The 27,247-nt window shown below is 50.1% G+C and overlaps 1 protein-coding gene across 4 annotated transcripts in view; it reads left to right on the forward strand.

Moving 5' to 3' along the window:
- The first annotated feature begins 397 nt into the window (after positions 1-397).
- The window catches only part of Mroh2a (maestro heat like repeat family member 2A), a 37,947-nt gene continuing 11,097 nt past the window's right edge, over positions 398-27,247 (forward strand). For all 4 annotated transcript variants that reach the window (XM_059278008.1, XM_059278007.1, XM_059278006.1 and 1 more), the window contains exons 1-29: positions 398-617; positions 1,432-1,530; positions 1,610-1,791; positions 3,731-3,862; positions 4,015-4,177; positions 6,555-6,653; positions 7,709-7,860; positions 8,379-8,522; positions 9,824-9,916; positions 10,081-10,159; positions 10,260-10,373; positions 11,888-11,964; positions 12,723-12,842; positions 13,113-13,223; positions 14,390-14,537; positions 15,535-15,575; positions 16,082-16,223; positions 16,481-16,533; positions 16,951-17,058; positions 17,848-17,967; positions 18,104-18,226; positions 20,155-20,307; positions 21,214-21,336; positions 22,227-22,306; positions 23,572-23,680; positions 24,294-24,389; positions 25,114-25,218; positions 26,466-26,589; positions 27,020-27,138. In XM_059278008.1, coding sequence (XP_059133991.1) covers positions 1,449-1,530; positions 1,610-1,791; positions 3,731-3,862; positions 4,015-4,177; positions 6,555-6,653; positions 7,709-7,860; positions 8,379-8,522; positions 9,824-9,916; positions 10,081-10,159; positions 10,260-10,373; positions 11,888-11,964; positions 12,723-12,842; positions 13,113-13,223; positions 14,390-14,537; positions 15,535-15,575; positions 16,082-16,223; positions 16,481-16,533; positions 16,951-17,058; positions 17,848-17,967; positions 18,104-18,226; positions 20,155-20,307; positions 21,214-21,336; positions 22,227-22,306; positions 23,572-23,680; positions 24,294-24,389; positions 25,114-25,218; positions 26,466-26,589; positions 27,020-27,138 — 3,192 coding nt within the window. In that variant the 5' untranslated portion in view covers positions 398-617; positions 1,432-1,448. The remainder of the gene's footprint in view (positions 618-1,431; positions 1,531-1,609; positions 1,792-3,730; positions 3,863-4,014; positions 4,178-6,554; positions 6,654-7,708; positions 7,861-8,378; positions 8,523-9,823; positions 9,917-10,080; positions 10,160-10,259; positions 10,374-11,887; positions 11,965-12,722; positions 12,843-13,112; positions 13,224-14,389; positions 14,538-15,534; positions 15,576-16,081; positions 16,224-16,480; positions 16,534-16,950; positions 17,059-17,847; positions 17,968-18,103; positions 18,227-20,154; positions 20,308-21,213; positions 21,337-22,226; positions 22,307-23,571; positions 23,681-24,293; positions 24,390-25,113; positions 25,219-26,465; positions 26,590-27,019; positions 27,139-27,247) is intronic.

Genomic DNA, 27,247 nt, shown 5'->3' on the forward strand with positions numbered 1-27,247 from the left:
GACTAGTCATGAGAACACACCTCCTCACCTGGCCTGTGGTCCAGCCGTGAGAATACACCTCCTCACCTAGCTGTTGACTAGTCATGAGAACACACCTCCTCACCTAGCTGTTGACTAGTCCTGGTGATGAAGAGTTGTTCTTTAGCCACAGCCACACCATCATCCTTTTCTCTCCCTTCCATCTGCCTCGACTGCACCTTTCTATACTGGCTCTACCTCCACCTCTTTGATCCTCGGTTATAACCCCCACTAATGATTTCCCTTTCCCAAACAGGCAACCATACATCAGCACACACCTCTGGGTACAGACACGTTTAATGGCAAGTTGATGTGGAGCTTTGATTTTAGCCCAAAGCTCTGGTTGATAGCGCCCCAGGGAGGCAGTTGGCTCTCAAAGTTCCAAGGGTCTGGGATCTAACGGTGATGGTTCTAATGAAACTTCCTGTCCTGCCAGGAGTCCTGTTCCTCATGAGGATTACCATGGAGGAGCCTCACACTCTGTGGTGGCTAGCGGGTCCTGTCACTGGTCATATTTTCACTGGTACATACTAGACAAAGAGCAGAGATCTTCCTCAGCCAACATTTTTGTTCTGCCCAGAAGAGGACTTCGAGACAAGGCCAGTATTTAGGTCCTGGGAATCCTCTAAAAAGCTATTTGGAGTTGAAGGTTGAGGAACTAGAGCTGGAGAAGGAAGGATGTGGACGCTTTAGTCCTTCATGTAGACATCTGTGCTGGCTTGTCACTCATTAAGAAATTGTGGATGTTGAACAGCCCTTGAAGTTAGTGAGCAGATTGAGTTCTGTAGTCCCAAATTTCTGATATCCAGAGAAGGGGGAGGGTCATTCTTTTCCAAGCATATGAATTAATCTCTTGCTGTGTGACAAAGTATAACTACCTTAATGGCCAGTTTCTGTGTGGGCAGGAATCTGGGTGTGGCTTACCTGGGTCTACTGTTCATGGTCTTAGAGGTTGCAGCCAAGTTGTTGGCAGGGCTACTTTCCTTTCTGGAGTTTAAGGGCCTCTTCCCAGTGCATGTGATTGCTGCCAGAATTCAGTTCCTGTAGTTACAGGACTGGTAACCCCAGTTTCATACCATAGACAGCAAGCATCACAGCTCTTTCCTTTCAATGGTGGCAAAGTGTCTTTTTCTAGTCTGTGAAGAGTCCCATGTGAGTAATATGACCCTAGAGGTCAAGTCCCATCACCTTTGCCAACAATGCCACCAATTCAAAGGTGGGACTTCCTACAAACATTGCATCTAATATAGCCCAGTCAAGATGGGACATCCTGTTCCCTTTGCCTTATTCTATTGGTTCAAATAGAGCCTAGGTGCTGCCCACACTGAAGGGAAAATTTCAAAAAGCCTGTGAACTCATTGGAGGTCATCTAAGGGAGTATTGCTATGCTCAGTATTTATCTCATCCATCTAGAAGGAGCTCGAGGAGACATGGAAGAAGCAGCCACCGAGTTGAATGAAGATGTGTTGGGGGAAACAGAGCATCTTGGAACCCTAGAGCCAGAGGATGATGGTAAGGAAGTCAATCACATCACCATATCAGTGGTCCCTCTTGGCCACTCAATATCACACCTACACCATCTTTGTATCAGGTACATTCTTCCAAGTCACCAACCTCCTGAACATCATGGACAGTGAATCAGCAAAGACAGACACCACAGGGCCAGGCCTGGACATGCGGAAGACCTTGGCTTCAGTGATAATCACAGAGAAGGCTACCACTCACCCCTGTGTGGTGATGAATGCTCTCATCCGTTGCCTGCAGGTGCCAAAGGTAAAGACACCCTCCCCTCAACACCTCTTCTTAGTCCAGGTACCTCTAGATGCCTGGGAGTCCACCTACCATTCAGCATACCTTTTCAACCACCATGGACACAGTGTTAGGGGCCATGATCCAGAGATGGGTGGCAAAAGAGACACTCATGCCTTGGGGCCATTGGGGTTAGGGATTTCATGTTTGAGAGGCATCTGTGTGTCTGGTGTGGCAGGATTGGGAGTCACCTGACTGGGGACACTGGTCTCAGGATTACCTGGTGTTGCTGTCTGCTCAAGTTGTCAGAGGACCATAATCGGTGTGGTGAAACCCCAGAAATAGATTTTCTTTCAGTTCTGCCTCCTAGAAGGCCATAGCCAAGGTACCCCCAGATCAGGCTTCTGCTGAAGCTCTTCCTGCCTTTCTGACAGCTGTCTGACACCATCTTCATGGTTTTTCTTCTATGGAGAGAGGTGGGGCAGGGAGCACCAGTTTCTCCACACAGACAACAGTCCATCCGGATTAGGGCCCCACCCTTCTGATCTCATTAAATCCCAACTGCCTCCCAAAGGCCTTTCTCCAAAAGCCATTCAACTGTATTACATCAACATACAGATTTTGAGGGAATCCAAGTCAGTCTATAATAGATTTTGTTTTCTACCTCAAAAGGCGTGCATACAGGCAACCGGTGAACTAATTCTAGGAGCTGGCTACTGCTGCGAGGGGAAGGCTCTATATTATTAGTCATCCCCAGATCTCAGAGCATCAGAAAGCACAGGAAAGAAAACATGATTATTTACTGGCCTTTCATGTTCTTTATGTATAATGTGCAAATTGCACATAATGCATATACATTATACCTTGATTTTGAAAGGTTTGTGGGCCAGGGACACAGGAAAATGTCTCAAAAGGCTACTTAAGGGGCAATGATAATAATTACAAAGGCTGAGGACTTCATGGCTGAGGTCTACAGCCATGAAGTACTTACTGAGCAGTTACTATGATCTCATTGTTTCTCTGTGTTCAGAGTTCAACACCTAGACTCCGGAAGCTGCATATAAAATCACCCTTACTCCTTACAAGTGGCTCGTCATACCTGATTGAATACGGGCCATCAGGCTGGCAAGAGAGCTCAGCCAGTAAAGTGCTTGCCTTGTAAAAACAGAAGCCTGAGTTTAATCCTCAGAACTCACATTAAAAAAAAGCTTGGCATGGTGGTATGAATTTATAATCTCAGCAATCAGGAGACAGAGACAGGAGAATCTCTGGGTCTGGATGGGGAAGCGAGTCTAGCCTATGGAATAGCTCCAGGCCAGTGAGAGACACTGTTTAAAAAACAACAAACAAACAAAAACAAAGTGAACCGCATTTGAAGAACAACATCTAAGGCTGTCCCCTGGTCTCCATACACATTCACGCACATATGCACACATGCACACATGCCCTTCCCCTACATGCATACAATAAAAGTCATTCTCAAATGTAATTACCCAAATATGGTCTTAGGAACACAAGCCATCTGTCCAACCCATCTTAAATCAGGTTACCTTATGTGGTGCTAAATGCTGTCTACATAGAAGTTGCAGGAGAGAAAGAAAGATGTTGCCTGTCTTGAGTCCTTGACCAGGGCCAAGGGCAGGGTGAGCCTGCCCCTTTGGCTCTCAAGCCTGATAGTGTTTAGTGTGTAAAGACGTTGTGTTGACCGTATGACACCTGCCTGGCTGAATATTGACTGAGCCAAGAGAAATAATTTGCAAATCTTAGGGGCAAGGAGTGTTGGATGAGTGGGCAGAATTGGGAAGGACTGGAGATGGAGGGGTGGAGATCTGAGACAAGATGGCTGGAGAAGGGCAGATCCCTCTTCTAGGTGGACTGAAGAAGGGAGGAGAGGCAGGGAGTGGAGGTGGTGGTGCTGGGGGAAGGCTCCACCCCTCCTGTCACCTGCCATGCTTGTTTCCAGATTTCTACCCAGCGCAAGGTGAACATCTACAACATCCTGCAGGAGATCATCCAACAGGAAGGGGAGATGGAGGAGCGCTGCATACAGAGGCTGGTGGCCATCGCCTCCAAGCAGATGAGAGATATCACAGAGGTAGTGGGGCCTGGTTTCTACCATGCCTTCCTTCTGCAGGCCCAGGAATTGGACTTCAGCTAAGCCTGGCCCAGGCTGTCTCATGGGACTGAGACAGACTGAGCCTAAGGGAGCCAGGAGGGTGGTAGTGGTGTCTCTCTCGTCCCCTGCAGATGGAGGGTTTCGAGACAGCTGAGGTGGCCAGTGAGACTCTGGTGGCTCTGTCCCGAAACCACTTCAGCTTGGTCATGTATGAACTGCAGCATCATCTTAAGCCCCTCAACCTCACGGACGAGTTTGTCATCGTCACCTTGGCCAAGCTGGCCAATGGCAATGGTAAGGATCTGAGATCCCTACCCCGGTCCCTGGCTGGTTCAGGTTGGCCTAGGCACGCCCCCCCCCCCCCCCAGCTCTTCAGTTTGTCTGTTTCTGGCTCCACCCCTCTGTTTCTCTTCCTCTGTGACTCCCATCTGTGCCTAGTTCTCACCACTAAGATTCCGTTTCTGTTTCTCACTCTCCCTTTCTTTGTTTTCTTTCTTTCTTTCTCTCTCTCTCTCTCTCTCTCTCTCTCTCTCTCTCTCTCTCTCTCTCTCTCTCCACACACACACACACACACACACACACACACACACACACACACACAATTTTCTGTCTCTCTACCTCCATTTCTCGGTTTATTTTCTCCTTCTTCTGTCCACCTACGGAAACACACTGAGCTCTTGGCCCAGATGTGCCTGTGGTGGATGTTGGGTCACAGTGATGAGGAAAACACATGTGGTTCCCGTGGGACACATGTGGTTATGGGTCCACAAGCAAAGAAAGGAGAAAAGAAACATTTACGAGATGGCAGCTGTGAAGATGGCCGTCAAGCTGGCTGAGACCAGCAGAGGGCAGGCTTTTAGTAAGATAGCCGTATTCTAGCTGAGACGGGAAGATGGGAGAAAGGCATGTGTGTGGAGAACATGACGGAAGAGAACACTCCACTTGTTGAGAATACCATGTGCAAAGGATATGGGACAAGAAAGAACTTGGTTTCTCTGAAGGATGGAGAAGTACAGAGTAAGGATATGGGCATTAGGTGAGGGACGCAGGCAGGACCAGAATCCCCAGGACTCTAGGCTTCATTAAAGGCACAGTAAGCTAGCAAAGGTTGCTAAGCTGTAGGATCTGATGGAATTTGGGTTCCAGGGGAAAAACTCTGGCCACTGTGTAGATGGAAAAGGGTGGGAGGTACCCAGTGGGAGAAGGCAGTGCTTCGGCTGGGACATAGTCACTAGGTAGTGGACAGCTGTGAGTGAGTCCTTGTTGATGGGACTTGCCACTGTTCTGAATGGAGCAGTGAAGGAATTGGGCATTGGGGTGTAGAGAATCACTCCCGAGACTAGAAATACAAGGAGCGAGTTTGAGTGTTCAAGGAATGATCTGGTTTTGAGAGAGGTCAACAGAGAGTCCAGGAGGGAACGCAATTTCTGTCTGAAGAGGTCAGAGATCAGGTCTGGCTGTGGCCTTTCTGTGGCTTTGGATTGCAGGTGGGATTCAAAACCACTGTCACTCAGAGAATAAGAGGGTCTCAGCCTGGAGAAGCCCCAATGTAGCAGCGGCTTAGGAGGCATCCCAAGAGCACCCTGGGATGGTATCAGGGTCTGGGAGAAGAGCAGTACAGATGCTCCTCAATTTACAATGGGACTACATTCAGATGGACCCATGAAAGATGAAAATATCCTTAGTTAAGATGCACTGAGCCCGTTTGATGTGCCAACATCCTGGCTTAGCCACACGGTGGGCTGAGCGTAGTCTTTCTCTATAGGGCAGGTTGCTTAGGGCTGTGAAGGAGGGGTGTCTACATCACTCATAGGAAAAGGTCCAACATGGAAGGTGGAAGCAAGGCCTCTACTGAGGGCAGATAGCATTTGCATCACTGTGAAGTCAGGCCACTGTAAGTCAGAGCCACCTGTAGTCCAGAGAAGGCCAGGGTACCACACATGGCCACTTCTTTAGAGGGGACAGTTGGAGGAGGGGGAACATTGCCTGGCATGCTGGGAATGGAAGCCTGGCTGGGAGTTGAGGGGAAAAGGAGCTACTAACCGGATGGTCCAGGGGCACAGGAGGGCCCAGACCTAGAGATACTAACACTAAAAGACCTAGAAGTGGGACCCAGCTAGGGAGGGGAGTGGAGAATGAGTTAATTATTAGAAACATAATTTTAATATAGAATCTGAGGAAGTGTGGAAGAGTGCTCTCATCTTGAGTGAAGGGGCCTGGTTTGGAGGGAAGGAAGGGTCTAGATTCTGGGGTCCACCACGGGACTCTCTCCATGTCTATAAGTCCTGTCTGCTGTATTTCTCTGTGGATCCCCACCACATCTGCCAGCATCCATCCAAGAATAGACAACGCTGGGTCTTCTCAGACATATGCCGGTGAGACAGACATGCTCCCTGGCCAGGACCCTCCCTTTCTTTCTGCATCGGTGTGGCTCCTGGCCCCCTCCTCGGTCCCTCCACTCTTTCCTGCTCCCCGTCTCATACTTTTCTCCTGCTCTTGTTTTAAATTCACTCTTTTCAGCCATGACTGACCTCAGCCTATTTCCTGTCATCTCAGCCACGGTAAAGGGTTTCCTGGTAGACTGTAGAGTGTGAAGGCGGTAGGTGGCAGGGTCACCCTCTCTGCCTTCTCCCTTCTCACCTTTTCCCTGTGGCCTCTCAATGTCCTACAGTGTTTGAGTTCATGCCGTACATGGGCATTACCTTGGCTACCATGTTCACGATGTTGAGACTTGCCAACGAAGCCAAGATACGCCAGGTGATCTGTAGTGGTGCGTGTCCCATTTGGGCCTGTGGGTCGAGCTTTAACAGGGTAGGAGCGGAAGAAAGGGGGTAAGGGATATGAAGAGGGTGTGTTGAATGAGAGGGGTGTTGTTTCCAACCCCAGTGGCTGCTCAGTCTCTTACTTAGTTTGGTTCACACCATTTGGTTTCTGTTGCTGTGGTAAATAAACACCATGGCCAAAAGCCACTTGAGGAGGAAAGGGTTTATTTCAGCTTACAACTTGCCGTCCATTGTGAAGGGAAGTCAGGGCAGGAACATGGAGGCAGAAACTAGAGGCCATGGAGGAAGGCTGCTTCTTAGCTTGTTCCCCATGAATTGCTCAGCCTGCTTTGTTATACAACCAAGGACCACCTGCCCCAGGATGACACTTCCCATAAGAGGCTGGGCCCTCCCACATCAATTGGTAATCAATAAAATGCTCCCCAGCCCCCACCCCACCCCCCACACGCCTACAGGCCAATCTGATGGAGGCATTTTATCATTTGAGGTTCCCTCTTCCCAGATGACTCCAGCTTGTGTTAAGTTGATAAACCCTAACCAGTACAGCCTGTGGTCTGATCCCTTGGAGGCAGGTGGCTGAGGCTTGTAGGTACACTTTAGAAGACCATGGTCCTAGCTGTGACTCAGTGTAGCATGCTCTGTGCTTAGGCATTTCAGAGAAGGGTGACTGACGGCATAGGAACAGGCAGGGAGGACGTCCTTGGAGGCTAGTTACATCTGGCCATCTGGCCCAGTGATTTGGGTATTTGACACTAGTTGGGGCCCAAACCCCTGATGCCTAAGAAAAAGAAGGTGCTGCGTCTTTGCCCCTGCCCTTATTGACATCACGGGGTTATGACACCGCTCTGACTCTGCAGCCCCAAGAGGAAGGGTGTAGGCATACCTGTGTGCTCAGTGCTTCCATGGACATACAGAATGGGGGGGGGGGGCTGCCCAGGGTGAGCAGAGCAGAGGAGGGGGCTCAGTAACCCAAAGGTGAGCACGGGAAGAGTGGCCCCAACCCCTACCCCTCTGGTCCCACCTCCTGTCCCGCTGCTGCCAGCCATGGAGACGTTCTGTGAGACCGTGCAGTTTTACCTGCGGCACCTGGAGGACAGTCTGTACCCCGTGATGACCGAGGACCAGTTTGCCGTGAAGCTCTTCCCAATGTACCGATACTTTGTGACAGTGTGGCTGCGCCACCAGGACCTCGAGGTGAGACCTGCTGTGCTCGGAGGCCCCTGCATTCCCTGTGTCACATTCACAAGGTGCTGCAGAGCTTCAGGGTTCAGCCTCATTCCTGAAGCACCAGAGACCCTGGCACTCTGTGGATGCTGGATGGAGTGGACTCTGGAGGCTTGCTCCAAGGGCTAGACCTTGGCCACGGCCCACAGAGAGTTTTCAGATGAGGTCTCGAGATCTGAGGGCACTTGCTCCATTCCAGGTGACCTTTGGATGTCTTGTCTATGAACACCGTGTTCATACCAACTCTCTGAGGCAAGACCACTTTACAAACAAGGAAAATGAGTCACAGAAAGGTTTAGCATCTGCCAAGGTCAATTGACTTACGGGTGGGACTCACATCTGATAGTCTGGCCCCACTGCATTAACCACGGTGGGGCTTTAGGGTGAGGCCTGGACACTGTATGATGCTGGAGAGTGTTTGAGTGGCTAAGACCCTGGCCTTGCTGTGACTCTGGGGCCAGGACTCTGGGACCTCACTTTCTATGCAGGTGAAACTGGGGGTCATCAAGTCCCTAAGGCCCATGCTGAGCCTTCTCCTGCCCAACGATGACCTGCGGGAACAGGTGTATGACTATATCCCCCTGCTGCTGGCCGAGTTTCAGGGTGGCCTGGAGGCCCTCTTCATCACACAGGTGAGGACCAGACTGAAGAAACCCTGATCTTCAAGGGTCCACAGGGTGCCAGCAGGCCCGACGCCTGTGCCCTACATGGCACTGGGGGACATGATACTATCACAGATAAGCTATCATTCCAGGTTGAAGGATCTCAAATGGTCCAGGAGGCCATGGGGGTGGGGTGGGGTGGGGCATGGCTTTCCTTTAGATTTTTAGGGTTACTGTAACTAAGACCCTTGGGCTGTTTAGACCCTTAAGCAGTTATACCCAAAGAGACTTTATTTCTAAGTAAAAGGGCATAGCCTAGAGCTCTGGGTGGAATGAGTTCACGACCGTGTGTGAAGTGGAGACTGAAGAGCCCAGGAATATGAAGACAAAATTGTACACTTGTAGCCTATACACATATTCCTGAGTGTCTTAGGACTGATGGCCTCTTGGACCCTTTTCCCTGCATTCTCCCAGGCAGGGGAAAGGCATTTTAAGTGAACCCACGACTATGTAAACATTTTAAACTAACGCCCAGTAATCAGAAGTCATAAATCCTGGATCCCCCTCCATCTCAGGAGGGCTCGGATAGTGCTAGCTCAAGTCCCGAGACACTGAGACGCCTGCAATGCCATGAATCTCAGTATGTACCCTCTGCCCTTGTATAACCTTTGGCTATAAAAAGGAGCCTGGAGCCCTTCCTCAGGGCTCCAGAGTCAAATTATTCTCTGCAGCCCTAGCTCATCAGATTTTCTTTTCCTGCAATGTTTTTTAAGAAATGTTGCTTCTGGTTTTTAGACTTCAGTGTTCTATTCCCTGGTATTTGTGCAATTCTGGGACCCAAGAGAGATTTTGCAGGGGCTGAGTGGAGGCCTGGCCTGGGCTGGGGCACAATGAAATATGGAAACAAATGGGCAGGACACAGGCCTTTACTGTAAAAGCAAGGAGCAGAAACGAACAGTAAAGATCAAGGGAGCCACCTGTGAATATCACTGTGGATGAAGAATAGACTTAGAGTCACACACACACACACACACACACACACACACACACACACACACACCAGTGAACACGAGAAGTGGAAAGATCCTTAAATGCCTTCTCAATGGCCCAGAGCACACTCAAAGTTTATTGAGCACAGGAGTCATCCAAGGCTGGTGGGAATGTAAGGTCAGATCCAATCCTTCTGGTAGAAACTGAGCCTCTGCATCCAGTCATCTGGTGTGGGGTTGGGGTGGGCCCGGAGAATCAGTATCGTAACTCAGTGGCCTGCCGAGTAGCAAGGAACCAGAGTGGAACAGTCACCTGCAGCCTTCTGCCCACCTTTTTTGCAGGTCTTGAGGCAGATTCTAGAAGCATCAGTTACCACCAACACCCCCATCCCTCCGATGCTGCTACACCCCATTTTCACAGAGCTGCATATCCAGGTGAGGACATGAGGGCATCCCCCAAGGCAGTCAGCAGGAAACTGCACAGGGCATGGGTTTCCCCTCCCCACTGTATCCTGCTGGCATGCAGGCATATCTGGCTGGACTGCCCATGTGGCCAGTGCCCTGCAAGCCCCTAACTCTCCCTGCACACTGCTCCCTAGGTGTGCACCAAAGCCCCAGTTCAGCAGCAGTTCAGCAGTCAAAACCTGATGGAGATCGTGCACTGTTTCATAGCCCTGGGTGAGGTCTGCAGGGACCTGGGGAGGCCCAGCCCCTTGCTGAAGGCAGGAATTGAGGCAGAGCCCGTCAGCCCTGACTGACTGTTCCTTCTGCCCTGCAGCCCACTCCTACCCCAAGGAGCTGATGAAGTTCTTCTTCAGCCAGGTGGAGATGAGCAAGGAGGCTATTCGTGTGGGGACACTGGCCCTCATCAGGGCAGTGGTGAGCGCAGATGGTGAGCCAGCTGGAGTGGACAGGCACCATGGGCAGAGCGCAGGGGGCGAGGCAGTGGCACTCCTGTCCGAGACACTGGCTCTCTGTCCTATTTCTCTAGTCACCGTTGAGTGGGCCAAGTCTCTTGATTGCTTTGTATTTCTCAACCTTGAATGTAACCAGCACTGTGGCCCTTCCATGTCTCTGCCCTCTGAGCTTGATTTTCACAGTTAGCCTGAATCCTGCAACTGACCTCCAACTCTCCTGGAGGCTGGTTGTAAGGTTGGCCTCAACCTCACAGGTATAACCCCAAGTCCACAGAATTAGCATTTACCTTCAACACCTTCTTCTGACCTTTGCAGGCACCACATATATACCATGTGCAGACATTCATTCAGGCAAAATGCTCACACACATAAAATAAAAATAAAATAACCAAACAAACCATTATTACACAAATTGTTTGGGGACTGGATTTGCTTGTTACTAGCCAGAGGCCACGAGAAACCAGTTCCTCACACTTCAGCGATGGGTTCAAATTGCTAAACAATTCTGGGTGCTTAGTTGGATAGGGACCAAACCTTGGGTTTAACAATCTTTTTGACAAATGTCTCAAGGCAATAATTACCCAAAGATAATTTATTGGACTCAGATATCCATTAAATCATTGCACTAAAGTAAAACATTAGAGTAGCCTAGATGGAGACTGTGGCAATGGATCCATGGGTAAAGTGCTTGTCATCCAAGCATGACTACCTGTGTTCAGACCCCCAACACTGTAGGCAGGCTTTTCTGTCTCACAAGCCATCTACCAAATAGCCACACAGAGACTTAATATTAATTGTAAATGCTCGGCCCATAGCTTGGGCTTGTTACTAACTAGCTCTTACAACTTAAATTAACCCATATTTCTTATCAACATTCTACCATGTAGCAGTACCTTTCTTCAGCATGGTATGTTCATCCTGCTTCTCCCTGCATCTCCTGGTGACTACACCCTTCTTGATCCCAGTGAGCTCTCCCCTGTCTGCAAGTCCCACCTAATCTACTCCTGCCTAGCTATTGGCTATTTAGCTCTTTATTAAACCAATGAGAGCAACACATTTTCACAGTGTACAAAAAGATTGTTCCACAACACAACACTCCTGTAAAAAGCTGATTGTAGCAGCTTATGTCTATAACCCACACTGGGGATGGGGGTCAGAAACAAGTGGATCCCTGGAACTCATTGGTCAGCCAGCTTAGATGAACTGAACTCAAAGTTCAGTGAGAGATCCTACCTCAAAAAAAAAAAAAAAAAGATGGAGAGTGATAGAGGTAGACATAGGGTAAGCACCTCTGACCTCCACGTGTGCGTGCATGGATGTGAATGTGGTTCTGGGAAGAGAAGTCTGTGTTCGGGGAGAACCATGAGAGTTCTAAGACAGTGACTCTAAGACTGGTCTGTGAGAGGGAATTGAATGTGGTTTGTGTCAGGGACAAGACACCTGATGTCTTCCTGAGCCATAGTTCCCCAGGCTGGTCTTTCTCTTTCAGAGCCAAAAATGAACATCAAGACCATCTACCTGGCCATCCGGGTGGTCAAGAACACTCTTTCTGACACTCGGTCTAAGGTAATAGGAAGGGGACCCTGCCAGGGTAGCTAGGGCTGAGGGTGGAGGCCTCAGATGGAATAGCCCTGAGTGGAGACAAGGCAAAATTGAGCCAGTGAGAGCTGCTGGTCTATCGCTGAGACGCTCCTTATCTAGGACCAGGGATTTTCAAAGCAGTATGCTCAGACTCTGCCTTGCAGGGAGGAAAGGTCACTGGACACACAGAGTTTGTGTAGTAGTCTTTACTGCTTGTGAGAAAAGTAACTTGAGGACATTCTTCCCAACACACCCTTAGCTAGCCAAATACCACAGTCCTGGGCTGCAGGGCAGCCACAGCTAGCTTGGAATGCTGCTGGGGCTGGGAAAGCAGCGCCAGGGCAGAGATGGTCACAGACGCTCTAAGGAGCACGGAGTGGGGCATGTGTGTTGGGAATAAATTTAAACCGAGCTGTCTTCAAAATCTGGAAGCCACGTAATTACTAGTTTTGTGATTTTTATAGGTAAACCCCTATCATAGTGTGTTTTACTGTGTGCCTGGGGGAGATGGGAGGGAAAAATGGGGTTCCCACCCGAGGCTGCCAAGACCAAGCCACTAATGTGAGAATGGGATGAAGATGTCTATGAGGAAAGGGGTGATGGCCAGAATGGAGAGTAGCCAGGTATCCCCTGGAATCTCTTCCAAGCAAGAGCACCCACAGTTCCCAGGTATCTCGTGTCACAAGATTATTAGATGCAGATCTCTATGGCCCTCCTCAGCTGTCCCCACCCTGTCCCCACAGGTACGGATGGCCATTCTACGAATCATTGGCCAGCTGGTTCTGTCAGGCTTCCAGGAAAAGATCAAAGGCTGGGGTCTGAAATATGTGTCTGTGCAGCTCACCTTATCTACCTACAAGCTGGTGAGTGGCCCTAACACTCACTCCACTGCACTTTAGAAATGGATTATCAAGTGCTGAGCAAAGAACACCTTGCTGAATACCTGTTTGGACCTGTGTGGGTTCATAGTTACCCTGCAGGTATGGACTGGACTTGTGCAGTCTCCCAGGCACGAGGCCCGGGCACAGCCCTTAACATCCTAGGACCCAGTGTCTGGGCAGGGAGCAAAGTAGACTACCCCTGAGACCATGGCCAGCCCCCACCTGCAGGAATGTCTTGGTTCTGTCTTCTAGACAAACCGCCGGGAATGCTTTTATCAGAGGGACTTGGAAGAGAAGATGGTCCACAAAGTAACCATGGATACTGTGAAGATCATAACTTCTTCTATCAGTGGCATGACCAACGTGAGTTCACCTCCCACCCAGTGGGCTACCGTAGCCATGATTATGGCTCCTGGCCACATTTTGAAGGCTGGTAGAGGAACCTAGCTATTCTCCATCTCTGAACCCCCAGTGGCTAGAGCAGTGGCTGGTGCACAGTAGGTCTCAGTCTGTAGCATTTGCCTTTTTGCCAGAAGTATGCCCATAATTTTAAAGTTCCTTTGGGGGACATTCTACAGTTCAGTAAGTTCAAGCTCGATATGACCTCAGGGGCCCCAGGTTTCAGGAGAAATAAGTGTACCAGATGAGACACAGCAACAAGGCAGGGGAAAAAAATATCATGACAGCATCAAGAAAGGAATGAATGATTGTCCACGAAGTAAAGCCATAGGCGGATGCTTCCTATCTAGTGGCAACCGGAGATATGAGCTAGAGGGTGCAGGCTGGAGGGTGCAAGCTGGAGGGTGCAAGCTGCAGGGTGCAAGCTGCAGGGTGCAAGCTGGAGGGTGCAAGCTGGAGGGTGCAAGCTGGAGGGTGCAAGCTGCAGGGTGCAAGCTGGAAGGTGCAAGCTGCAGGGTGCAAGCTGCAGGGTGCAAGCTGCAGGGTGCACGTAGAGTTGTAGGCAGTGGAGAAAGCTTTCATTTTGTGGCAAAATTTCTTTTTCTGAAGTGTTCTGCTCTTCAGGCCTTTCAACTGCCTGCATTCAAGGACAATCTTCTTTATGGATTGGACTTTCATCACAGCTATGTGATGTGTGCAGAGTCAGGCTGGACTAGTATTTGGTTTAATAAGTGGGTACACTTGCCCCAACAAATTGATCAATAAACCCAAGTATCACAACTGGCAAGCGCCGGTGGATTACCTGACTAGTTAGCAATTCAGAGAATCTGGGACCTAGAGGAAGGCCCTAGTCAAAGGATGTACTGGATGTAGACTGGATACGAGGCTACCAAGGCCGGGTGGATGCCATCTGGATGCCTTTGAAAAAGTCCACAGTGGGCAGGAAAGTCATTTGAGGGCTGAGCCTGTGAGTATTTTAGATAGATTACAGATAGGGCCCATACCTACCACAGCTACCAGGAGGGAGTCTACAGGGTTTTAGCCTGGGTGGAGCCTGGCTAATACTGGGGGGGGGGGCATAGGATACCTCTAACTAATCCTGGGTCCCTCTCTCCCCATCCCTGCCCCAGGAGTTCTGGGTGAGGCTCCTCTGTTACATCATGGAAACGGACTACACAGAGGCATTGACCCCCATCTGTATCAGTCTCACGAACCTGGCAGAGAACCAGATTCATGGCAAAGATACAGAGGCTGGAATGGCTGGAAAGAGCAAGCATGGTGGGTGGCACCCCAGGTCAACTAGTCACAAGGGGCAGGTGCACTGGCTCTTTGTGATCCTTCTCACAGTGTCTTTATCAACCAAATTTTCCCTTCTCCAGGAAAGGTCCAGAATCCTCCCTGCCATGTCTGGAGAGGGGTTAAAAGCCTGCAGACTCCCTCTTGGTAGCCCATTCATCACATCCCCACCTTTCCAGATCGCTCTAGTTGTGGCCTTTATGGGTCTTTGCCCTGCCCAGCTTCCCTGAGTCATCTCGAGGAACTGTAGGATCCCAATCAACTCTTCCATCAACTGACCCTACTGTGGTTCACTGTCAACACAAGCTCTCAAGTGACCAGGCCCAGCTACATCATGTCACTGTTCTCCCACCTCCCTACCACTTCTGGTCCAGGGGCTGCTCTCACAGCCTGGGGCTTCACAGGGTCAGGCATGACTAGGGACTTCAGGGGGATCTTTCCCATCCCAGGATGACAAAGAGCAGGGCCTGCTGTCTGAGTGACCCACATGGCTGCGACCTTTCAACCCGGACTCTCCCAGGTCTCTACACCCGCAGCAGCCCAGCCCTTGCTGCTCCTTTGTCCGCCCATCTGAGTGTTGTTGCTTTGTTTTCCAGGGTTCAGCTGGTTCCCAAAGCTTGCAGACTGGACAGGAGGGGGACAGGGCGGGGGTCAAGTTATTGCTAGCAGGAGAGAGGTCGAGGTGTACAGTAGGAGACACAATATTGCCCTGGCATGCCCATTCAAAAGTAAACCTCACATCCTGAAACACATCATCTAGACCAGGCCCATGAACCAACATTTCTCTTCTTTCTGGAAGGAGCCAATGATGTTCTTCATAAGAAAATCCCCAGGGCAGACCCAGTCTTTACCTGGGGTGAGAGTAATAGTAATAATTCCGGGAGATCACCTTCAAAGGTGTCTCCCTTGGGGGATATAGGATATGTCTTGCATGGGTGAGGCATCACATCCTCATTTGGGGTTCCTCTTGCTTCCTCAGTGGACCTGCCTGCACCCCAGAAGCTTCTGGCCCGTCTCCTGGTGAGTGGCTGACATGCTCCAGCCTGGGGCATCCATGCACAGTGACACCTCTTCCTTGAGCTTCTCAGTGCTCCAGAGGGAGGAGGGAGCAGGGATGCAAAAAGGACGCTGGATATTGGGCATAACAGTGTCCCCAGGTCATGCTGTCCTTGAGATGGTACACTAGAGACAGTGTGCTCAGCTGTCAGGGGACCTGGCCAGGATCTGCTCTCAGATTCCTATGTCAAGAGCACCACCCACAGCCTATCTGCCCCAAGGAAGGCTCAGTCCTGTGGGCACTAATCAATGCTCCATTAAGTTTCAAGGTCAAGGAGGAACCCAGGTCTGGCCTCTCATGCCCTTCCTTCCCACAGTGTCCTCTACAGGGCCTTTCTATGCTGGAAATCCTGGGGCCCTGCTTAGTTTCCTCTTTACAAGGGAGACAGTAACTCCCAAATAGGGAGTAGATGCCTGACACACACATACACACACACACCCCGCTCCACTGACTTCCTGGACCCCTCCAGGTGCTGATGTCATCACCCTACAAAGGAGAAGGTCGTGGGATTGCCATGCTCAACCTCCTGAGGACCCTGAGCCAGAGCATTGCTCCCTCCATGGCTGACATGTGGGAACAGGAGATCCCACTGCTGGTCCAGTACCTGGAAGGTGAGGTAGCCACTCTGTGTGTGGGCAGGGGCTCTCACTAGTCGTGTGACTTGAATAACAGGAACCCAGGGTCTGGTGGACCTGAACAGACCTCCTTTGGTCTTAAGAACTGGATGCCTGCCTTGGGTAGGTGGGAAGGGAAATACTGAATGTGATGAGCTCATTCATGGAAGGCCTCAGATACTGGGGCCAGGAGGCTTACCCACGGGGAGCAGAAGAAGAGGGCAGCCTGTGAGACCACGCCTATTCTCCTGCAGAACACACTGAGTTCACCTGGAACCAGAAGGCCTGGGAGGATAAGTTAATTCAGGTAAAGGGGTGAACTGTCGTCTGAGGCCAGAGGAATGGAGAAGTGAAGGAACACGTGGGAGGGCATTGTGACATGTCAACATGAGGTTGACATGTGGACAAGTCTAGGGTCCTGTAAAGAACATGTTTCCCCTATCAGAGCAGACTTAGCAAGATGGCTCCCATGTCTGTGTGCACCAGGAAAGGAGAACTGAGCGAGCCAAGTGCCTGGGAAAGCAGCAGGGAAAACCTGCTTTTCCAGGACAGCCCTGACCTGTGGCCCCTAAAGCCACAGCCATGCTTCAGACCCGTCTAAATGTCCCTGAGATTTAGAGAAAGTGGCCCAGAAAGAGCAAGGCCATATTCAGGGTCTCCCAGAACCCCACTGAGAGCAAGGCTGGGGTCACTTGCCTCTGCCCACCAGTCTTCTATTTCCTAGTTTCTGAGAAACTCCCTCAAGAAGACCCGTGGCACCAGCTGGAGCCTGCGCCTCAGCAAAGAGCTGAACAACCAGATTGAGACCTTCGACAGCCCGTCTGTGGAAAAGGTTTGTCCTCACAGGGACCTCATAGTTCAGGCGGGGAGTAGCCTCCAGGAATGGGAGAGGTTTGTGATGTTTACATCAGATCAGGTGGCCCCATGACTACCAGAAGGAGAGGAAATGATCTAGTCCAGTGTTGTTTGTTTGTTTTAGGTTCTTTTAAAATCTCTTTTGTTTGTCTCCCACATTCCATAGTTCATGGTCACATGTGCATTTTTTTTTTGTAAAATATTTTTTTTCTTGTTCTTTCCTTGTAAAACCATAAAAAAAATAGTTGAAAGAGATCAGAGAGGATCTTGGTAGTTAGAAAGCATCCCATGTTCATGGATTGAGTTGAGATGGTGGCCCCTTCAGTGTCTCTCCAGACTCAACATCACTTCCACCAAGACCCGAAACTGCCATCCCCTCATAGTGACACAAGGAAGCAAGGATATTCCACTTCTTGCTGGTGTTATCTCATGTCAGGAAGTAGCTGGATTTGTGGATGAGAACATATTTGATTGAACTTGTATACGAAAGGACTTGGCCTCCACTATTAAGATGTATAATATGCCTGCCCTTATATAATCTGACTTCCCAAAACAAACTGAATATTTATTTTAAAGGATATAAATGCATATAAATACCTCTTTCTTTAAAAAAAAAAATCAGGAGCATGTATCAAGTGCTCCCAAATAGCGCACGCACGTACACACACACACACACACACACACACACACACACACACACACACATCCCCTGCGGGAGTCTGGGAGTAGAAAGGCCTGAGGTCTTTCCTCCTTGCCACCTCTCCAGGGCTTTCTGTACAGGGCCTTGGGCTTCACCTTAGGCATGGGCCTGGAGGCTGACAGGGTGGAGGTGCTCTTACTGGAGCTGCTGTACAAGACAGACTATAGCAACGACTTTGACCGGGAGGTGAGGAGATGCTCCGCCCCTCTTATCTGCAATCTTCTGTGATCTGGGGAGCATTTGGGTTTATGCACCTGCGTGTGTGTGCTTACATAAATATCTCTGCGCCCCCTGCACTCACCCCGGCTGGCCTTCCCTGCAGGGTGTCATCCTGTGCTTTGGCCTGTGTGCCCGGGGCCAGGTAAAGACGGTGCTGAATGTGCTTCACGACTTTGAGGAGAGGATCCAGGAATCAGAGCAGTCCTGGCAGATCGGTGCCTGGAGGGTAAGGCTCCTCACTCTAAGGCTTGATCTCAGGCCTCAGGGCAGTCCTCCCGGGGGAGAAGCAAAGATCTTGTGGGGCACAACTGGAGTAGGCTGCTTGAGTCGTTCATGGCTGGGGCCACACCTGTGGGAGGTGGAGCAACTGAGATGGTCATGCAGCTTCCCCAAGACACCTGCAGAGCATCCCCAACGGGCAGTTCTGGTGTGAGGTCCAGCCTGCTGCTTGACTGGCAGTCCTTTATCTCAAGGCAGCCAAAGACACAAGGCTGAGCCCAACAACTACCAACTGGGGAGTTAAATTGCCCATCCCCCTGCTGTCCCCTCTTTACGGCAAGTTGAACTTCAGAAGGAACACTTAACACAAGAGCTTAATGAACTCGTCATTGTCACAATGGTGATTTTAACTGCTCTTAATAGTATTTATCTTTTTAAAAATATGTTTTATTTTATTTTTATGTGCATTTGTGTTTTTGCTATGGGTGTCAGGGTCCCCTGAAACTGGAGTTTCAGACAGGTGTGAGCTGCCATGTGGGTGTTGGGAATTGAACTCAGGCCCTCTGGGAGAAGAGTCAGCACTCTTAACCCCTATCTAATGCTTAGCCAGCCCCCTCAGGATGGGATGGCTCCTGCTCAGCTGCCTAAGTGCAGCTAGTCTCTGCTTAGGGACATCCATGCCAGCCTCCTCTCACAGCCAATGGGTGGTCCTGGCATGTGTCCCAGGACTGAAGCTCCCCAGGGTGGGTAGATCCTGGTCAGCCTGGTTCAGTCCTTCTAGCCCAGTGCCTGGTGTGAAATTTGTGCCCAATAAACCACTAGTGTATAAGTGCTGGAGGAAATCAATGAGTGCTTTAGCCCCTGTATTGACTTAACAGCTTCTTCAATCGGAGACCGTGCCCTACACAGCCAGTGCAGTGCCTGCTCCCTCCTAGTGTCAAGCTGAGCACTCCCTGCCCCCTGGTGGTCCTTCTCTTTTTACTTTCCCCCCTTTTTCATGTGTGTGTGTGTGGTATGAATATGGACATATGCATGTTTGCACATGTAGAGGTGTTTTGCCCAGAGTTCCCCAGAGACCACCAAGAGACTGATCCAAATGCAAAAGCAAAGAGTCTTTTTCTACAAGTTTAAACCCGGATCTCTCCATCCATCTGACACAGCAGCTGAGCAGGAGAGACCCTGAGTGGCAATCAAGCAGGGTTTTTATAATGGTTAGGGTAGGGGATCTGGGGGAATTCCAGTTCCATATAGTTACAGGCTCAGGATTGGTGTTACTTCAGGTTAGAGATGTTTGGTTTGAACTGATTGGAGAGTTGCAGCTGCAAGGAAATGGCCATATGCTCTAGCAGTTTATGCCATTGAGACCCATTTTCTCTGACAGTTAGACATCCCATTTCTTATCTGCAGGAAATTTGCTCCCTCTGACAGCTATGGTATATCATGTTCTTTAGGTTATGAGAGGAAATATCTGGAACTCGTTTTTTATGTGGCTCTTGATTGTCTGGGTCTAGGGGCAGCACATTCTCTGGTGGGTTTCCCAGGGCCTGCTGCCCCCAGTTTGACCCTTCTCTAAGATGGCTGCAACTCTGTCATCCTCTCAGAGGCATATGTGTGGGGGTGTGCATATGAAGGTACACATGTGTGTGCATGCATGTGGAGACCCTATCTCGATCCTCATCCACTTTTCTGTTTATTCATGGAAACGGATCTCTCAGTCAAAGCCATAGCTGGCTGATATGGCTAACCTTACCAGCCAGCTTGCTCTGGGGAATCCCTTGTTCCTGCCTGAGGCTAGAATTACAATGGGGCTGTCACACCGACCCAGAATTTGTGTGCATTCTGGGACTCTAAACCCCAGTCTTCACACTTGGGTAACCAGCGTTATAGCCTCTGCACCACCTCCCCAGGCCCTTATTCTCTTTCACTCTTCTGCAGAAGGACCACCCCTGGAGGCGAGAGACTGTGAAGAGTGCCCTTATGGTGATGTACGGCTGTGTCTCCTCCTACTGCCACCCCCAAATGCTCCTCACCCACGTGGACAGCCCCATCACTGCTAAGATCATCCACCACTACTCCAGCAGCTGCCAGGTAGCCCACATACACATCTGGGCTCCTTCTTAAACTACTGTGGTGGAGAGTCAGCCTGCACTGCGCACGGGACACTACTCTCGGGAGACATCTGGGGGTCCTACTTGGTCATCCTCTGGGGAACACCTGAGTGCTGCAGGTGACCATGGCTCCCCAGAAGTACAAAGTGAGCCCCAATTCTTCCCATATGCTCCAACTCTCTCACCCTCACCTCTGGCCTGCTCATGTTCATGTAGGAGAAAAGTGGGCTGTCTTCAAAAAGACACAAAAACATGGGGTAATTTCTTGGAATGGTAATGTAGGTGAAAGAGGAGGAATTTATTTTTCAAAGTTGTGATAAGATACATAGAGTGGGAGGCGGGGAGATGACTCGGCCATTGAAAGTGCTTGCCACACAAGCATGATGGCCCAAGTTCAAATCCCCGGCACCCATGTGAAAACCCAGCACGGCAGCAAAGATCTGTAATCTTAGTGCTGAGGGCGTGGAGCTAGGCCCATCCCTCCTGTCTGACCAGATTGAGACCCTGTCTCAAAAAATAAAATAGAGAGTGATTGAGGAAGATACTCAACACTGACCTCTAACTTCCACACACACAAACACATACATACACATACACACACATACGCATGCACAAACACATACACATGTACCATGTCTTCACATGCACACAGACATGAACCATGAGAAGATACACAGAACATACAAATAACCACTGTGGCCATTTTAATTACTCGGTTCACTGTGGTTGAAGAACGAACAGGTGAGGGGGCTGTCACTCAGAGAACTCCTGTTGTGGAGCCTTCTTCAGAGAAGGGGAAGGATTCAGGAGATGGGGGGGGGGGGCTCAGGGCTCTTGTGAGTCCTTCACAAACAGATTCTCCCTCACATTCTTCCTCTGGGCATAGGACGTCAGCCTCAAAATGGCCTTCATGAAGAGTGTTGTGCAGGTCACCAATGCCATCAAAAGCATCAAGGACCTGGAGGACTTCCATTTTACCCACAAGTCCGCTCTTACCAGCCTCATTACTGTGAGTGGGACAGGGCTCCCCACTGGGTGGCCTGGGATCTAGCTCTGATTGTGCCCTGGTTTCGGGGGATGTAGAGCCTTCCTGCCCAACTCTTGATTTGATCTGCAGGACTGTAGCCTCTGAGAACAACTGGTATATCATAGAGGGTTTCACAGTCACAAAAGAGTGTGAGAACCAGGGCAGGAACCTCACCTGACTTGTGCCCAATGGTGCCCAGAAGAGGCCCAGCTCAGGGACCAGCAGACAGAGGCCCAGTCGGGAGGGGTGGGAGTGAGGTCACGACCTCAGTGCTTTTCCGCTGAAGAGACTCAGCAGACAGAGGCCATTTAGAACCAGAACTTAGAGTGTTGTTTGCACAGAACTTCGGTGAAATTTTAGAAAGGGTCAACTATCTACAGGATGATGGAATCCATGGTCAACCCACCACTGACCTGCAAACATCCCCACTCTCTCATAGCTGACAAAAGATGGTGTCTTAGAAGACCACCCATACTGCACCAGTCTTTGGGAAAAGGAGATGCAAGAGGAACAGAGAAATGGGTGTTCACTGGCTCCCAGTCACTTTACAAAAGGGTGGCACATGCTGTTAAAAAAGCATCAAGTCTTGTATAGGACAAGGGAACTTAGGCCTGGGAGAGTGCATTGTGTGACCAAGGACACATCAAGTCATTGGTGGCCCTGGGGGAGAAGCCTAGGCTTCCGTGTGCCCTTCTCCCTCCCCTGGGCTTTGCTGTCAAATGAGCCTTAAAGAATGTGGGCATGTGGAGTCTAGAGCTCTTTATAAAGGCCCAGGCCCTCCTTATCCTGGCACCAGATCGTGTCACTGCCCTTTGTGCCCTTACTCAACTTCTGGGTGACCAACTGTTCACAACCCTTCTTGTGCTGGACAGGCGATCATCAAGGCAGAACCACCTGACCTCTTGGCTTCTCCAGTGAGGTCAATGGCCATGGATGCTCTCTCACAACTGAGGTGAGCGGGGTGTGCGGCTTGCCAGAGCTCCTACTGCCTCCTGATGATGGTACAAAGTCTGTGACTGCCCCTCAGTGCTACTTCAAGCCTTCTACCTTCTCTTTCCCCCTCAATGGCAGTGATGTTAGGCAGTAACCATACAATGGTCTAGCCTATAGTAGGGTCCATCCCTCTCCAGACTCCTCAGAAGTCTTTCAAGTTGGGTGCTTCTCCTGGGATAAGGAGGTGACTGGCAGGTACGTGCTATTCTTAGCAGAGCTACTGAGGGCAGATTTTGAAGATGTTCCACTCCCCACAGGGGAGCACTGATTGTTATACTCTAGGTAAGGCTTGGAAGGACTCGGAGAAAAGATAAATGCTACAGAGAGAATTATGGGTAAGAGCTGATAGAAGAATGTGCTTGTAGGTGACAACCACCCTCTCTAATTCTGAAGAAGGGTCTGCCGTGAAAATGTAATTAGGCTTCTACACAGTAGGGACTTACCAAAAAGGCTGCTATTTGACTTTTGACTTGAGCTTAAGCAGAATGACTAGATTTGTATGGGAGTTTGACTCCCACAGAGTGAGGGGTGAACAGGCAGGAGGAGTTTTTTAAGGCAGGATGTCTCAGCTCAAGGGCACAATGGAAGCCCCCAGGGAGCTGTTAATAGAACTGATACACTGATCTTGTCCCAGCCCTAGAGTGTAAGGAGCCCTAGAGCCTGGACATGGTCCTTGGGAGTTCTTAAAAAGATGTCAAGATGATTTCCAATGAGCAGCCAGGATTGTGAACTGGAACTTATGGCAGGGCTAGAAAGAGAATGAGCCAGCAATGGACTGGCTACCACCCTGGAGGGTTTACTCGGGCTGGAAGGCACCCATGGGCTTTGATTCAGTAGGTTCTCTCCATGTGGAGTCCTAGCTTACACTGATGATCAACTCCAAGCTTTTGCTGCTGCTGCTGCTGCTGCTGCTCCAGTCATGATACTGAAATCAGGACCAGGACCAGGCTGGAAGGGCCAATGCTGTGGTTGTGATGTGGGAGGAAGGAGATTCTTAGGCTCAGAGTAGGCAACAGGAAATGAAAGAGTGAGCCTTGGGCCCTCAGATTCTGCTTCCATCACAGATACAGTACTGAATGCTTGCGGTCAGGCAGAACAGGGTTCCTCGTCAGGGAAGCATGCCCGAGTGCTTCCCTCACTCTGTGACACTCTCTCCCTTGCCCAGAGAAGGCAGTGGACTTAGCTCCCAGTGAGCACTCCCACTGCCAACACTTCTTTCCTCAGCACACTGAAGCCTTTCTACTCTTCAGAGGAAAGCATTGAGCTGATGGACATCAGCATACACACTGTTATTTCTCTCCAACCCCCAGGGAAAGACAACGAGTCTGTTAAGGTAGGTTCCTCGTTTTTCTGGGTCAGAATCTGGAAGTTTACATTGGTGTAGGCAGGCTCCACTCTCCCAAACCACCTGCAACACAGCAATTAGGAGCAGCTCTATTAGTAAGCATGAGCTAATGCTAGCTGCTGTAAGAGGTAAACCCTGAGACCTCAGTGTTTTTTTAAGTTTATTTCTCGTCTACGCCAAGACCAGTGATCAGTGGGGGTGTGTATGCATGAGGATGCATCCTGCAGCTATCAGGGACCCAGTCTGATAGAGGCCCCAGTATCTTCAGCAAATGATTTCAAAGGTCTCTGGATACCAGGGATGAGAGCACATGCGGAAGATTTATGTGCCATTTTGTCTTTTTCCCATGAGCAACAATGCATTCCCATAGTCCTACTTAATGCATCTCATCTCCCAATCCAGGCACAGAGACACCTGCAGAGTACTGCTAAGTGGCTATATGTGCCTTTCATGGTTGCACAATGCTTCCTCTCCCTCTATCTCTCTCTCTGTCTCTGTCTCTCTCTGTCTCTCTGTCTCTCTCTGTCTCTCTCTGTCTCTCTCTCTCTCTCTCTCTCTCTCTCTCTCTCTCTCTCTCTTTCTCTCCTTTTCTTTCTCTCAGACCCTGTTTGCAAATGCCCTGAGTTCCCTGAAGCAGCTGATGGAAGGCCTCATGCAGAGGCAGCTGGACCCTAGGGGGCTGCAGGAGACTGTGCACGTGAGTTACCTTGCAGAGGGGTGCAGAGCTTGAGGCGGCCACCACCCTTCCTTGAGAGTGACCTGAGAGCCAGGCTGTGGGGAGTGGCTGGTGGTTGTCTGCTTTCATTGCTTTGGGCTTGTGGCAGGACAGGACATCATGCCAGAAGGGCGAGACAGAAGTCTGTCCATCTCATGGCCGAAAAGTGACAGAAAAGGAGGACAGGGCCCCAATATCCCGTGCAAGGGAACATCCCAGTTGACCTCACTTCCTTCACTAAGCCCCATTTCCTAAAGATGCCATCACTCCCTGCAGTACCACAGGCTGGTGGCCAGGCTTTCAACACATAGCTGTGTGTGTGTGGGTGGGTGGGTGGGGGGCAGCATTTCATCTATAACCCTAACAGCAATGTTCACTGCACTGAAAAACAAACAAACAACAAACAGAAAACCTTTGACATTAGACTGTACCGTCAGCAACACCTGAGCTGAGGGTTTGTCTATGTTTGGGGTACCTGTTTAGAGCCAAGCACAACTTTCAAATGCTATTCTTGTGAGGACACTGGTGACCCCCCACTCTGGCCACAGCCTCAACTCCCTTCATGGTGGAGTCTGAGAAGGTGTCTAGAACCATGAAAGTCAAATTCTGAGTGGGAGGAGGGACCATGAGGTGAAAGCTGGCCAGGGTGGAGCTGGCTGGCCCTGGAATGTTAACACTGCTTCTATGTACTGGGCTCTATACACAGCTCCTGGAGAAGTGGATCTTGTCAGAGAAAGAATGGGAACGGGAGAGAGCCATGACCCTCCATCTCCATCTCATGCAGATCTACGTTCAAAGTATTGGTGTCTGTGTGAGTCCTGGTACACCTGTCCCACTGCCTGCCACTCTGAAGCATCCACAGAAAAGTTCCTCATTCTCTTCAGAGGAGGGAACACCTCTCAGATCAAGCTCTGTCTCAGGAGTCCCTTGGGAAGAGACCTGGGCTTTGGGATGGGTGAAGTAGGAGAGGATGGGATCATAGCTTGGCATGGATCCAGCTACCCAAGGCTCATGCAGTTGTAGTTGGATGTTTTTGGTTTTGTTTTACTCTTTATACTCTTTGGGGCCTGCCACCCAGCTCCCAAATAAATACACAGAGACTTATTCTTACTTAAGAATACCCAGTCTTAGCTTGGCTTGTTTTTAGCCAACTTTTAGCTTAAATTATCCTATCTACCTTTTTGCCTCTGGACTTTAACCTTTCTCTATTTCTATATATCTTTCTTTCTCATTCCATGGCTGGCTGTGTGGCTGTGTGGCTGTGTGGCTGTGTGGCTGTGTGGCTGTGTGGCTGTGTGGCTGTGTGGCTGTGTGGCTGTGTGGCTGTGTGCTGGTCCCTGGCATCCTCTCTCCTTCTCTTTTATTTGCTCCCCTCTTCTCTTCTCTCTGCCTGGCAGCCCCACCTATACCTCTCCTGCCTTGCTATTGGCTGTTCAGATCTTTATTAGACCAATCAGGTGTTTGAACAAATATCGCCAACACCGGAAGTCTAAGACAAGGTGGTATTTTATTGATTAATGGGCACCCACAGAGTAAGGTCTCTCTTCTACCTGTGTTGGCTCTGAGCTGGGGAGGGAGGCTTGGCCAAATAAAAGATCTGAGGCCCACGCCACAGGATGTTCAATGTCTTGGGGTACACAATATGTCACCTAGATTCTACCATCAAGAATTCTTTAAAAGAGGAGGTGGCATTGTTAACTCAACTTGACAGACAGGAAACATAAGGGACTGCTGAAGCCCCTGCCCAGGTTACTCATTTAGTGAATGGGTTTCATGTTGGAACCTGGAGTTCAGTTATAGGAATATGGCAGGTGTCTGGAAGTCCAGAGTAGTGCAGAACAGAGCTGACTAGGGGTGAGTCCTGAGCCAAGATTTATCTGGTATTAGTTGATTGACCTCCAAAAGCCCAGCTATGGGACTGAGGAGATGTGAACAGAAATGGAAGGCATGCAGTGGCCAGTGCTCACACACTCTAGTTGCCCTGTATGATGTTCCTGGGCAGCTCTGGCTGGGCATTTGAGTGTGGAGCTCTGAGCCCTGATGTCTCTTGTCTCTCAGATCCCCCTGAAGCTGGGGCAGTTTGGCATACTGGTTGGACTCATTGCTCCATGCACCTGTGATGTCCATAGAAGAACCCGCTTGGCCTCAACTAGTGTCCTGTCCAGCCTGCTAGATCTTCACAGTAAGGAGGAGACAGGACATGTGAGGGACACAGTGGGTGAAGGCTAGTCTTAGGGTGTTGGTGCAGAAGGAAGTACAGCCCATGTGCAGACAGGCAAGAAGACAAGCACGTGGCCAACATAACAGAGGGAAGAGAGCTCACCATAAGGTCATAGAAACTTCTAGAAGAAGAGGCTCATTGGATGATGTTGAGTCACTGAGGGCACAGTGTGGGACTTATCCAGATTGCAAATGCCAAGGGAGCAGCGGAACTGGATAGAACTGAGCTGGAGGGACAGTGGATACATGAGCTGTGTGTGGAAGTGATGTGTGCAGAAGATGTAGAAGGAACAGTGGATGGAGGCTAGAAGGGAAGGGATATGTAGATGCTGGAGGGCAGCTCAGGCTACTCCCTCTCTCCTGCTGATCATGCCTGACTATATTCCCAACAGTAAGCCAGACTTGCTCCTTATGGGGTGCTTCCAAGGAGCAGGAACTGGAGAAATGTAAGGAGGACCTCCAGGACACAGACATGGACAAGATTTCCCGTGCTTCCTCCAGAATCGCCAAGGTAACACTGGGCTGTGTTCGCGGTGCCCCACTTCCCTCTGCTGGCTGTAAAGCCAATATTGTCACCCTGGGGGTCACTTCTCTGCAGCCTTTGGTTCACCTGATACATC

This window comes from Peromyscus eremicus, chromosome 13, assembly GCF_949786415.1.
Source record: "Peromyscus eremicus chromosome 13, PerEre_H2_v1, whole genome shotgun sequence".
In the NCBI taxonomy this organism is placed as follows: domain Eukaryota; kingdom Metazoa; phylum Chordata; class Mammalia; order Rodentia; family Cricetidae; genus Peromyscus; species Peromyscus eremicus.